This window comes from Acartia tonsa, chromosome 4 (genome assembly GCF_053477335.1).
Source record: "Acartia tonsa isolate MP-2025a chromosome 4, ASM5347733v1, whole genome shotgun sequence".
NCBI lineage: Eukaryota > Metazoa > Arthropoda > Copepoda > Calanoida > Acartiidae > Acartia > Acartia tonsa.
Window position 1 is genome coordinate 5,382,845 of NC_137263.1, and position 14,403 is coordinate 5,397,247.

The 14,403-nt window shown below is 33.3% G+C and overlaps 1 protein-coding gene across 2 annotated transcripts; it reads left to right on the plus strand.

Annotated features, from left to right (window-relative positions):
• The first annotated feature begins 421 nt into the window (after nt 1-421).
• Nucleotides 422-14,025, plus strand: Gmd (GDP-mannose 4,6 dehydratase). 2 transcript variants are annotated; one of them, XM_080155868.1, is made up of 9 exons: nt 422-646; nt 1,503-1,616; nt 1,849-1,959; nt 2,615-2,721; nt 3,109-3,219; nt 3,931-4,015; nt 12,976-13,260; nt 13,623-13,736; nt 13,929-14,025. In XM_080155868.1, exons 1-8 carry the CDS (start codon nt 455-457, stop codon nt 13,695-13,697), a joined length of 1,080 nt encoding a protein of 359 aa, XP_080011994.1. In that variant the 5' UTR covers nt 422-454; the 3' UTR covers nt 13,698-13,736; nt 13,929-14,025. The 2 variants fall into 2 exon arrangements, with proteins under 2 accessions (XP_080011994.1, XP_080011993.1); XM_080155867.1 differs by lacking the exon at nt 13,929-14,025 and having other exon boundaries at nt 13,623-13,846.
• The last annotated feature ends 378 nt before the right edge of the window (nt 14,026-14,403 follow it).

The window sequence follows — 14,403 nt, forward strand, 5'->3', positions numbered from 1 at the left end:
TAAATAAAGCCACTTGTCACGATATAGTTTTATTTTTCCAATTCTTAACACTTATCACTTAGTGTTTACGTGGTCTTTAACTTGACAGTAACTATTTGTATAGCTAGGTGTATGTTTGTTTTGCAATAGACTTGTTTACTTTTACACTTCATTATAAAATAAATGAATATAGATATGTTGTTATAAATATTTTAAAGAAAATCTCACAATTCTAAAGCTTTGCATTGTGTTTTAGGAAGGTTTTATGCTAATTGTAAAGGAAGGGAATTCGGAGGAGCAATTTTCATGCATATGAGACTTATCAAGTTATTTGTAAACTTATCATCTCCCATCGATCCTAAATAATTTTTTTTTTTTCAAATCCAAAATATATATATGACCCCAAGTGGGAGCATTTTGGAAAGTATCACCTTTTAAATGTGTTTACTTAATGTAATATTTACAGAGATAGAAAATGAATTCCCATTCTGACGGAGAATCTAGACGAGTAGCTTTAATCACTGGTATAACTGGGCAGGATGGATCATACCTGGCAGAGTTTCTACTGGAGAAAGGATACGAGGTCCATGGAATAATCCGTAGAAGTTCCTCCTTTAATACTGGAAGAATTGCACATCTCTATGATGATCCAAACTCTCATAGACAAGTAAGTTCTACTTAATAGAAAAGTAAAAACTTGTTTCAATATTTTCTTGTATTAATTTTGCTTCATCATCAAACAGTGATAATGCAAAGGTTCAAAATCAAATGTTTTACAGGACAAAGCAACATATTATACATTAAATATCAACATTAGATACCCCCCTCCATCTTCACCCTCATTTTGAAATAAATTAAGGTTTTTAGTTTGTTTGTAAAGATATTGCTTATACGTATGTCCGCGTAGGTTACATAGATATGGGTTAACCCACCTGGGTTAGGGCACTCTAATTCTAGGCCTTGAAGGAGATAGTCATAGAAAATTACCCCTCCCCCCTCTTTATTTTCAATTTAATTTAAAAATAAGGGGTAAGAGGACTGTGTTTCAGTGCTCGGTAGGCACTTTAAGGGAGAGCAACAAAAAATTAATATTCAAGAACTAAAAGACGTCAAGGGGCAGTGGTGACAGCCTTTGTAAAATTCTGACTTGCTAGAGATTGATTTATTTCATTAGGCCTTTTTTAACATATGTAAAATATATGATTTACTACTGACAGCTAAAATTCTGTCATGCATTCTTTTATTCATGTGTTTGTAAAACCTAAATCATGAGGTGGCTTTTCATCCACAGGAATATTATTAAGAAAAAAAACGAATTCAAAGTGTCTATGACAATGTTAAGTGGTAAATTGCTAATCATGCTAAATCTAGCAAATAAAATGCAGTCTCCTAGATTTCTACTTCCTACAATACCACGAGATTTCAAAATAATGTTCCTACTAATATTAATGTATAGGTAAAAATTAACATAAAAAGTATTTACAAAACTAACATAACTGTTTAAATTGTTGTATCCTATTTAGGGTAAGATGGTGCTTCACTATGGAGACTTAATAGATGGAAATTGTCTAGTCAAAATTATCAATACAACAAAACCAACAGAAATTTATAATCTTGGCGCACAAAGTCATGTCAAGGTAAGATTTTAGTTTGTTTTAGCGAAGTAAAAGTATTTTTAACCTTTCAATAAGAAGAAAGTAACATTAAAAAAAATAACATATCATATTAATAAGATATTTTTACTCTCTTTCATTGTCCTTAGTTTACATTATGCGCAAGAAAAGAGTTGAATTCTCTGTTTAAAGTTTTCCAACTCCTCACCTTTCTTTCGTGAATAGTGAATATAGAAAGTATAAACTTTTGGTTTAGGTTTCATTTGATTTGGCTGAGTATACAGCTGAAGTTGATGGCGTAGGAACCTTGAGACTTCTGGATGCAATCAGAACTTGTGGTCTAGAAAAATCTGTCAAATTTTATCAGGTAATATTTATACATCAGATTACCATACACTGGATTTAAATCTGTTTTAGGAAAAAATGAGGTTTGATTGTATGATGTTTCAGAGCCTTTTGTTATAAAGGTTTTTTTATGTAGGATTGGTAGGGATAATTTTTACCTACATCTTCGCCAACGGAAAATGTTCTAAGAGTTATCCACTCTCCAACATTAAGCTTTCCTGTGAAGTTCAAGATAAATTTCTTAATAGGTTTTTAGACTATTGCTAACATATAAACAAAGACATTCCTTTATGCCCTTTTATTAATCTACTAGCGGCTTCGCCCCTAGTACTACTGGTGCTGAACTAACTTCTCCATAAGAAAAAAAATCTACTTCTCCATAAGAAGAAAAAATCTAACTTCTCCACAAGAAAAAAAATCGGAGGGGGGATTTTTTATTTTTTGGGGTGTTGGGGGTGTCCCACCTCCAAGAAAATAGCTTAAAACCACCACAGGACCAATATGCATATACCCTGAAGAGTAGAATCTGATCGGTTCAGTGGTTACCGAGATCTTAAGCTACAGACGGACGGACAGACATCATTCTACTTTGTATTATAGATTATACGAAGGTTTGAAGGTGAAGGTTTTGGAAAGTGTTGGTCTGAATTAGTTGAGATGAATTTACTATTATTAAGGCATCAACGTCAGAATTGTATGGTAAAGTTCAAGAAGTACCTCAGAAAGAAACAACCCCCTTCTACCCTAGAAGTCCCTACGGTGTTGCTAAATTATTTGCATATTGGTAAGTTACTTTATGTTTTCAGAAACAAAGTTTAGAAATGGGCCCCAAAAAACCAAACAATTTCTAAACATTTTGTAATACAAAACATACCTAGCAAATAAATGTTTAAAAATTAACATTCCTTAAAGATTGTATTCCGAGCAAATTTTATCAGTTTCAATAAATATTCATGAATTGTATATAATCTTTTATTTCATAGGACGTTTTAAAGATAACGTATTAGAAAATTATGATTAAACATATGTTTCTGATACAAAAGGACATTTTTGATCATAGGTTTAATTTATCTTGAATGATTTTTGCCTTTGATTGATGGCAATTTTATATTATGTTTCGACTATGACTATAAAAAAGTTATCATGGGAATACAATTTTGACTTTATTTAGGTCAGTTGTGAATTATAGAGAAGCTTACGATATGTACGCTTGTAATGGCATTCTTTTCAATCATGAGAGTCCTAGAAGAGGAGAAACCTTTGTTACCAGAAAAGTTACTAGGTAGGTAACAAATATGTTTTCTTTTTTTTCTTCATAAGGGGGGGGGGGAAGTTCTGACACATTTGCGTAAACCTGGTGTATAGGCTTTATCTTTGGTCTGAAAGGATAGGTTATTAGGGATACAATCATTCTTATATGATAAATTTCCCCCAGATTTAAGCTTTTTTGGATAGGCCTCCAGGTGGTCTCTGTACAGGTAAAAATTAAAAATAAGATTTTTTTTTTTGAAGAGTTAGGTTAACTTATAAAACAAAATATGCTTCTTTTTGATTGTTATTCACATATTTGAAGAAAAAACATACATATTTTGTCTCATAAGCTGACATCTAACTCTTAAAAAAAAAAAAAAAAAATTTCATTTTTACCTGTAGAGAGACCACCTGGAGGCCTGGAGCTCTGGAACCTGGAGGCCTATCCAAAAAATCTTAAATCTGGGGGAAATTCATCATATAAGAATGATTTTATCCCTAATAACCTATCCTCTCAGTCTAAAGATGAAGCCTATACACCAGGTTTACGCAAATGTGTCAGAACTTCCCCCCCCCCCTTAATTAATTAGCTAGTAAATTGTCAATTGATCTTAAAAAAGAAAAATATTTTTGAACCAACCTATTTTGTTTCCCAAATGAAAGTTCGTACATGTGATAGCTCATTTCGCTTCTCATGAAAAGTAATATAATGAACATGCTCTTTCAAATAATTTTTCTTTAGGTCTGTTGCAAAAATTCACCTAAATCAGATGGATTTCTTTGAACTGGGAAATCTTGATTCTATGAGAGACTGGGGTCATGCTAAGGTATTGCTTTTCTTCTTTTTAAAGGAGGGGGGGGGGGGGCGTAATGACATCTAAACTTAAACAGTGAGCAAAATGGTCTTAATATTGAGCTAAATTCTTGAAACTTGGTACAAAAGCCGAGTCCTATAGGTACTTCATCTAAATGGCAAAACAAAGGGAGGGGGGGGGAGGGGCGAAAGTGACACTTTTTGAAACCAAAACTAAAAGTCAAAGGAACTCAACTAAAAAAATGAGTTACAGGTCTGACATTTTGCATGGCAGTTGCTTTATAGGGGTACAATATGGAACTGTGAAGAAACGGCGTCGCAACCGCCGAAAACTGCCATGCAAAATCTCAAACCTGTAACTCTTTTTTTAGTTGAGTTCCTTTGTTGACTTTTCACGGTTGGACCCTCAGATGTCAAAACTTTATTTTAGTGTTTGGCCAAAATGACTTAGCTATTGTATCTGTAAGTACGTCTAATAACACCCTTTGCTATTTTTAAAATCCTAGAAAATTTTTTTTGCAAGAAAATTGCATAAATTCGCAACCTTTTTTAGAACCACTACATAACTCGAGTTTTAAAACTTTTTATATAAAATCCTTTTTACAAAAAATATCAATAATTACTTAAAATTAAACCTGAAAGAAAAAAAATCTCATTACACGTGTTAATTTGCATGTTTTAGGTCTTTTTTTGAGGAAAGTAGGTATAACTTCCACATTTTTGACAATAATATATTTTTTTAACATTTCAAAGTAAAATATAATAAAACTTAAACGATTTTTCTTGAATTATCAGTTGACAATTTCATCAAACATGCAATTTAAGTGATGAAAATTTAATAAAATCATTTTTTGAATGTTTAGAATTACCAATTTTCTACATTTAAAACAAAATGTTAACAAAATTTAAAAACATTCTAATATATAACTTCAAAAATCAATAACATTTTATAAAATGATGTTTTAAAAAATAAATCATTAAAAGGTATTAAAATGCATTTTAAGTTGCTTAAAATTGAAACGAGAATATCTTTTTACACTTTATTCTTTGTAATAGAGATTAATCGTCATTTGCTGAAAATGAAACATTTAATAAACTAATTGAATCTTTTTGTGACCATGTTTAAACTTTTTAATTTTTACACTAAGGTGTTTTTTAATGAAAATCTTTGTTGAATTCTCTTTTGCGACAAAAAAAGAAAGGGAATTTTTTATTATTTCTATGTTATCTTATGTAATTTAAACTATATAATATGAAATAATTTTTAATTGTCTTTCTTTTGAGCCACAAAACACTGTAAAATGTAACATATATGCAAAAATAACAATTTTTTTAATGAATATTATAATATCCTTATATGACATTGCGTCAGAGCTTATTCTTTAAATCATATGTTCATGAAAAGTAGTCATAAACTTGGAGGGTTGCGCTATTTATTAGAATATTAAATTGAATGGTAAAAATATTAGCATAGCCTTTGTCAATTCAAATGCTTTAGGTATATTATTCGGAAAGTTAGTTAAAAAAGAGAGAATTTGCTGTGTATACTGTTGAAAGACTTTCAAAAATGTAAATTACAAAGCAATCCTAAAAGATCGGGTCGTAGGCGAGTCTTAGTCGGGGGTTTTCTGATAGCAAATATTGCGTTATTGGTATACAATGTAAAAAAAAAAACATTTTAAAGAAATTCTTTAAATAAAACCCAACGTGTATTGGCAGTACAAACATCTTAATGCTAGCAGACATATGTTTATCAACATTTGCAGAAAACTATTTCCACAAGAAAAATTATTCAGGTTTCTACTTCACAATTTTAAATATTTCTTTCTGATAAAATGTTTGACATATATCGTAAAATCATTTACCAAAAAAAATATTTTGATAATTTAGATTTCAGAGAAGATTAATCCTTTCAAAAAACTAAGACGACATTTTGCATCTTCTGTCATGACATTTTAGAAAAAATATAAAAAACCAAAATTTAGTATAAAAACTATTTTCATCGATTTTTCTGAAGGTATTATCGTATTCTGTGGCTTTGTTATTATCATTTACTTATATCGAAAGTGCCAAACATTGTACCCTAACTTATTCATTTAATAAAAAACCAACCGTGTTTTAGTTTTGGTTTCAAAAAGTTTCACTTTCGCACCCCCCCCCCCCCCTTTAAAATTTTCATTTTTAAGGTTAAATCTATTTAGAGAACTTAAAATTGCAGCGGAACGGTATTAAATCTTCCTGAAATAGCCATGTGGTAGGCTAGGGTAGGTCTAATGATGTGAAATACAGTATTTAAGTAGTTATGATTCCAGAAGGAAAGATTGATATACCAATGCCAAATTTTTGATTATCCAAAATATGAACTTTTTAATTCAAAATGCATTTTTGTCTTAACCTCTTTTCGAGGAAGCTTTGTGTTTATCAAGTGCAAAATTAATTCCTTATCATTAATCCTAAATTAAGCGCAAATGTCGTCTTTTTTGACTTTCCTTCAGTAATAGACGCGGCATGGATTGTTTATATGCGCCCACGTTTTTCACTTTTGAATGAGATATGAGAGTGTGAAGATTTCGGAGAACAAAATTGGGCCTATCATTGGTCTCATTGTGTGTGAACGACCCTAGTATATCAGGGATTTGAAACCATAAGAGCTTCAGGTAGAATTTGTTAATTTTATAAGGAAGAATGGTGTATAGGACGATTATATGTAGATTTAAAAAGGCTTTAGCCAGCTAAGCATGAAACTTAATTATGTTTAATATATGTTTTAGTAATTTTTATGTGCCTTATTGTTGCATTTAACAATGATTTATTAAACCAAATAATTTTCCTTTAAAGCCAAAGTTTCCAAAGATTTTTACCGTAGAGAAAAATGATTTTTAAAAAGCAAATAAGATTACGTGGTTATAAATAACTGGAATTATGAACTAATTGATATTGTAATTTCAGGTCTTTGAAATAATTTCATCAATAAATCTATATTCAAACCTGCTGTTGAAACTTGATGGTTCCTGGTATTGGGGGTTTGTATGTTCGCCAACTGATCTCGTGAACTTCCCGCTAATTCGGAAGTCAAGCTCAACCAAAGTGTCATGGTTGAGACAATTTCAAAGGACTTGAAGTTTAGGCGTTAGCAAATTTCAATGACCTGATGTTTGAAGGAGCTGCACAAGCAATTTCAAAATACTGAAGTTGAAGGAGCTGCACAAGCAATTTCAAATGAATGGAGTTTGAAGGAGCTGCACAAGCGAATTTCAAATAACCTGATGGTTGAAGGCGCTGCACAAGCAATTTCAAATGGTTCTGAAGAATAGGCATTAGCATTCTTCAAAGAATCTGAAGAATAGGCGTTAGCATTCTTCAATAAATCAATAGCATATAGTGTATTGATGAAAAAAAAACATTGACAATTTTTCTGTGAAATAATTACCTAGTGAATCAATATGGTGCTCACTAAAAAGCAGAAAATTGAGCGAGCTATCGCTATTGGCAATGAAAGGCTAGAGGTGTTTGACGAACAGATAAAAGTGTTTTATGAAAATCTAAAAGCCTGCCAAAGTTTTAGTTCATGTGAAAATGTGAATTTAAAATCAATTCGTGACATTTTTAGTGAGGTCAAGGACCAATCTGACCTAATAAAAAGTCTAAAACCTGCCGTGGATACTAGTGAGCTGCGCGAGTTCAAGCGTGATTTGGATGAAGCTAGTGAGCAGAAAACTGTTGCAGATAAAGTTTATGCGTCGTTGGAGCAGTGTACAAAAATTCTGTACTGGCTTGACAATGATTCAGACGACGCGAGGTCAAGCACTGTCGCCAGGAACCTCGACGTCATTGAGAAGGTGAAGATGGACATGGGAGTGCTTAAAATTTCCATGGAGTTGCGCCAAGAAGTACGTGATATGTACCGAAGGCTTAGAGAGATGGAACGTCGTTCATCTAACTTGGATGAGAGTGGGACACCTGCCATTCTCTCCAGAAGTATGTCTGCCGTGGACATTCGGAGTTCCAACCCGCAGTATGGGCGCTGGGACAACAGTTTGTTGCCGTCGTTCGACGGTACTGACACGGATTACCCAAACTTTAAACAGGTCTTTAAGGATCTATGCTCTGGTTATGGATTTGCTGACCAGAGGTTAAGTCTGTTGTTGTGTATGGAAAAGGTGATAACCAACCCGGAACTACGCAAGCAAGTGTCAGCGATTAGAGATCATAATGAACAATGGGCGTTTCTTGATCAGATGTTTTTATCAAACACTCGCCGGTTCATGAGGATTTTAACTAAGCTGAACAAGATGAAACCTGTGGATAAACCTGTGGACGTGGTTAGCGCAATTGCTACCTTCAAGAGCATGATGCAGGAGGTAGAAACCATCGTTGGTTCTGCAGCTAAGGATTACAATCACCTAACTCTTATTCATATTTTTAAAGACAAGTGCCCTGAAAATTTGAGAGACAAAATTATGATGGAGCTAGGTAGCATGAACCAACCAAACATCCAGAAGATTGTAGAACTGCTGGAGAGGACCAGGGGTGCCATGTTGGCCGGTGATATGTCCTATGACAATGGCGCCGGCAAGAGAAATCGTGATAGAGCTGCCGCCGCGCAAGTGTCTGGCCGCAGTGACAATGAGAATGGATGGGCTGGAAAGGACAAAACTTCCAAGTGGAATAGTGCATGTCCTATTAAAAGTTGCGAGGATAAACATCCTATTTTCCGTTGTCCCACATTTAAGAAGATGGATGTTGTTGACCGAAAAAAAGTTGTCCAGCAGAATAAATTGTGTGAACTCTGCCTGTGTGAGGGTCATGCTGCTGACAATTGTAATAAATCGGATAAGCTTGGTGTCTGTGGCACCAATAATTGCGACGGTTATCACAGTCGTATGTTGCATGAGGCTAGTGCTAGTGTGAATACAGTCTACAAATCAAGTTTTGCGCCTAGCACATGTACCTTCCTGCTGCAAATAGTTCCAGTTGTAGCACCTGGCGGCGGCGCCTGCCATGCCGCCGTCATGTTTGATTCTGGTGCGAGTCTACCACTTATATCTGAGAAGATGTCCCACAAGTTGAAGCTGAAATCTACCGGCAGATATACAAACATTTCTGTTGCTGACGGTAGTGAATCATCCTGCCGCAATGTGGTGTTCTATCTGAAGGACAGGGATGGTAACTTGAGAGAATTTGAGGCAGCTGTTATGCCTAACCTCGGAGGTGGCAACGAGATGCGCTCGGTCCATCCGGAAACCGCCGCCAAAATATTTAAGATGCCGCCAGAAAGATTTACATATATCAGTGGAGGCTTAGATATCATCATTGGGAATACACATCCTGACGTGTTTCCATCAACCTACCAGAAAGTGGGCCAGTCTATGTTGTGGCGAACCATTTTTGGTAGTGGTTTTATCTGTACAAGTGCTGACTATGGAGCTGGTCAGCAGAAATCTGCATATAAAGCTGTCGTAGCTGTTGATAATGAGCCGGTTGGTACTGCCGTAGCTGTTGATAATGAGCCGGTTGGTACTGCCGTAGCTGTTGATGAGAGTGCGTGGCCGGTTGGGTCTGCCGTAGCTGCTATTATTGAACCTGTTGGTTCTGCTTGTAACGCTGCTGATGAACCTTTTGGTTCTGCTAGTGCCGCAGCCGTTGACAACATGGCTACGGTGGGTGTTGCCGTGGCTAATATTGATAATGATGTTAGTTGTGCTGCAGTTATTCCTGATGATATTGGTAACGATACTGTAGCCGTTGAGAATATTGTTACGGCGGGTATTGAGCCGCTGAATGATTCGGTTCCAGCCGGACAAGAGCCGACGGGAGTTTCGGTTCCGGCTGGACAAGAGCCGATCAGAGTTTTGGTTCCAGCTGGACAAGAGCCGACGGGAGTTTCGGTTCCAGCTGGGCAAGAGCCAATAAGAAATTCGGTTCTGGCCGGACAAGAGCCGACGGGAGTTTCGGTTCCGGCCGGACAAAAGCCGGTAGATGATTCTAAATTTTATGACAGTCACACTTTTATTACTTGCCCTGGTGCTGTCATGAATCAAGAATCGACTTGGCTGCTGCCAACCTTGCCGCCCGACACAGGGTAAGAGGCCTGCAAATGGCAGGTGGAAATATGGCGGGTGTTGCCGCCAGAAAGTTATGTGAAAATGATCTTTAAAGAAAAAATATTACAAGTTATATATTAAGCTTGTGAAGGGAACCTAAAAAGGTTCTGCAAAGAATAAGTATTCATTATTCAACTAATTTTATTGTTCATATTTAAGCACAAAAATTCTACAAAATTGTTTAGACTTTTAAAGCAGATTTTAAAAGATTTTGTTTCTTTAAGTATGATTTTGAAAAGCAAAAGTCTGTGTGTATTAACTACAAAGTGATTTTTGCAGATTTTTTTAGATTGAGAAAAATAGATTTTTTAAAAGTATTTTTCGAGGTATTTTTTTCATGGTTCACGGTTGCTTAAATATGTTATTCTCAGAGTCTCATATGAGATAATGCATTAAAGTAAAGAACACAACATGTAAAATTATTATGATAATGTTTAAAATAATTTCTTATTATTATTTTTAAAAGATTATCGCAAAAAATCAAGATATTTGTTTTAATTTGTAAGCAAATAAAGGTTTTTCTTTCACTCCGGAGGCAAGGATTCCTAATAATCCACGCGTAAAGATTTTTTCTTCATTCCGAGAGCAGAGATTCGTAGTAGATATGTACCTAGCGACTTCGGACAATTTTAAACCTTGAGAAGTAATATAGCAATTATTTTCCTAGGTACATATATTTTCGTTCATGTTTAAATATAAACTCTATTTTCTACGAGATAAGCATTTATAATAATGAACACGATGTATGATATTATTAAATTATTGATTATTATTTATATGAATATCACAGAATTAATTTAAGATAAACTATGCATATTTTAAATTAACCTTTCCTTCATTTTTATCGCAGATATTAAAATAAAAGCAGTTGTTAAAAATTATGATTAACAATTGATTCTTATTTTATGGAAATTGAGATTTTTTTTAGTAAAAAAAAGCCACATTTTTCATATGCCTATTTTTATGCCTAAAATAAGAATCAAATGAAATGCGATTAAAGTTTATTCTATTTCATATGCTCAAATTTAATTTTATTGAGTTTAAATTCTTTTCAAAAGTACAATTCATCAAAAAAACTTACCTGAAAAGTTTAACAAAAAGGAATAAATGTGTCGAGGTTGCGTGATTCGATATTTATTCTAAGAAAAAAAATCAAGTATTTTTTTTAGCATTTTTTTTAAAAAAATTATATATGAATTTCAATCAAGCAAAACATTTTTTATTCAGATCAAGGGATGATTGAAAATTCATATTTAAAGTCTCATATATTTTTTACAAAGAAAAATTGGTATTTTTTTCATAATTTCAATGAAAATTCTAATGAAGATATTATCATTTTGCTATTCTTTAAGTATTAAAAAGTTTTATTGTTGATTAAGATATTACAGTTCTTATTCATTAGGTTTGAAAAACTTTCTGCCCAAGGATTTTGAAAAAATTTTTCTTACTACTCTTTTTGATGCTTAACAAATTTAGTTTTAAGTACCTATAAATCTTAATTTTCTTGTCTAAGATTTATTTCGTTTTATTTTTACCATTATTTGTTTACATTTACATTTCAACCTGATTTCGTAGGTACTTATTGATTTATTAATAATGATTTATTACCTATTGATTATGAAATGATTATTATTTAGTATAGTTGTTATATTACAACATCATGATTAATAGGATTATCTATTTTAGGATTTGTGTATGTGATCTTGTGATTGTCATGTGCATGGAATGTTGTATGGTACAAACCAATCCCCATCCTTCTATCCTAAAATGTGAGGTATTATGAGTCCTAGTGAGGAGTATAATATTGTGTATGCATTTCACGGGGTTTCATTTAGTTAGGAGCAAAATTGTCACGTTTTCGGGATGTGGCCATTCTCATGTGATTATGGTGAGTTGAGTTTAGTGAGAAATGTTGCTAGTGCTCAGCGCAAAAAAACCTTGAATCTCGTTAAGGAAGTTAATTTGACTTTCAAACGGGGGGTGTGTCTTAACCTCTTTTCGAGGAAGCTTTGTGTTTATCAAGTGCAAAATTAATTCCTTATCATTAATCCTAAATTAAGCGCAAATGTCGTCTTTTTTGACTTTCCTTCAGTAATAGACGCGGCATGGATTGTTTATATGCGCCCACGTTTTTCACTTTTGAATGAGATATGAGAGTGTGAAGATTTCGGAGAACAAAATTGGGCCTATCATTGGTCTCATTGTGTGTGAACGACCCTAGTATATCAGGGATTTGAAACCATAAGAGCTTCAGGTAGAATTTGTTAATTTTATAAGGAAGAATGGTGTATAGGACGATTATATGTAGATTTAAAAAGGCTTTAGCCAGCTAAGCATGAAACTTAATTATGTTTAATATATGTTTTAGTAATTTTTATGTGCCTTATTGTTGCATTTAACAATGATTTATTAAACCAAATAATTTTCCTTTAAAGCCAAAGTTTCCAAAGATTTTTACCGTAGAGAAAAATGATTTTTAAAAAGCAAATAAGATTACGTGGTTATAAATAACTGGAATTATGAACTAATTGATATTGTAATTTCAGGTCTTTGAAATAATTTCATCAATAAATCTATATTCAAACCTGCTGTTGAAACTTGATGGTTCCTGGTATTGGGGGTTTGTATGTTCGCCAACTGATCTCGTGAACTTCCCGCTAATTCGGAAGTCAAGCTCAACCAAAGTGTCATGGTTGAGACAATTTTGTTTGCATAATTGCTTACTTGGATTAAATAGACACCAATAAAAGATAATTAAAGAGTGTTGTGTATTCATTACCTAAGTAAGAGTAATAAGTTATTGCATCAAGAAATAATTTTACCAGACACAAAGAACTGTTTTCTGTCCACTACTACTAACATTGTTTAGGATTATGTGGAGGGTATGTGGTTAATGCTGCAGCAGGACAAGCCAGACGATTTCGTCCTCGCCACCGGACACATGCACTCCGTCAGGGAGTTTGTCGTCGCGGCCTTCAAGTATGTCGGCATCGACATTGTCTGGGAGGGGTCAGGCGTTTCTGAAGTGGGCAAGGAAAAGGAAACTGGAACTGTCAGGGTTAAGGTGAATCCAAAGTTTTTCCGTCCTACCGAGGTTGAACAATTGTTAGGAGATCCAACCAAGGCGAAAACTCAGCTAGGCTGGGTTCCGAAGGTAATTTTTTTATAACATTAATTTTTACTTAATTTCATATTAACTGACCTAATTACTTTAAATTAAAATCATTCTAAAAGTACAAAATTTGTTTAGTTTTGTTTATTATAGTTACAAGTGTTTTCTTTAAATTGCTATGAACAAATGTTCAAAAAGAGTTTAAAATTATTCATTAATATTGTATATCAAGTATTTTTTTTATCAAATTTCGTAAAAGGTCATTATTTAAAAGATTTTCAATTTTAATTTTTTGATAGCCTTACAATGCCACCTTTATTTTCAAATTTAACTTTGAAAAGACTAGGACTAGTAGAGTTTATTTTGAAGATGTAAGCATTCAACAAATTCTAATTCTATTTTAGGTTGCATTTAATGATTTGGTTAAAGATATGATGGATTCTGACATACTTCTCATGAAGAAAAATCCTGGAGCCTGAGACAATCCTTTTTCAATATTTGTTATTTTATATCATTTCATAACTTGAATGTTATACCTAATCTTTTTATCGTATAAGTATCATCTTTTTTTATTTAAATTTCAGGGTCGATTTTGCATATCAGAAAGGATAGTCACACGAGATGTACTGGAACTTAATTCAGTAATTCCAATAGATTTTCATGTTCTATGGTAGCAGAAGCATTTAAACAGCATAGGTTTAGTTGAAAGAATCTTAATGTTTTACCAAGAAGTTTTACAATTTATCAAGACCTAAAATGTAAACTTAATAATATTTGCAGCATTTGAATGTGACTCAATTTTACCAAATCAGCCTTTACAACTGTCAAGGTGTTGTTAAACTGATTTTAAAAAAATACCTTAGTTAGTATTCTTGTATTTTTATGCTTACAATCCGTTTCCTCACCTGTAAGTTTAACAATCCACAATGTCACATATTTTGTGTTTATAAAAATCTAAGTTCATTTTTTTTCGACTTTCTACATGGCATTGCTATCCTATAATTAGCATATTCAACATATTAATGATCACTTTTTTAAGTACCTTAACCCTTTCATTGCAAGTGAGACTATCTCTTTACAGCTCGACATTATAACCAACCATCACAAAATTCAACTATTATGATCACTATTGCATTTAAGGGGGGGGGGGGGGTTAATGCAACCATCTCGTAATCAATGTATAAA

What these genes read in the sequence shown, in the direction of transcription:
- Gmd (XM_080155868.1), top strand. Translation starts at nt 455, where the DNA reads ATGAATTCCCATTCTGACGGAGAATCTAGACGAGTAGCTTTAATCACT. An exon ending in AATCTGTCAAATTTTATCAG is followed by an intron (nt 1,960 to 2,614) that starts GTAATATTTATA and finishes ACTATTATTAAG; the next exon opens with GCATCAACGTCAGAATTGTA. An exon ending in AGCTAGGCTGGGTTCCGAAG is followed by an intron (nt 13,261 to 13,622) that starts GTAATTTTTTTA and finishes ATTCTATTTTAG; the next exon opens with GTTGCATTTAATGATTTGGT.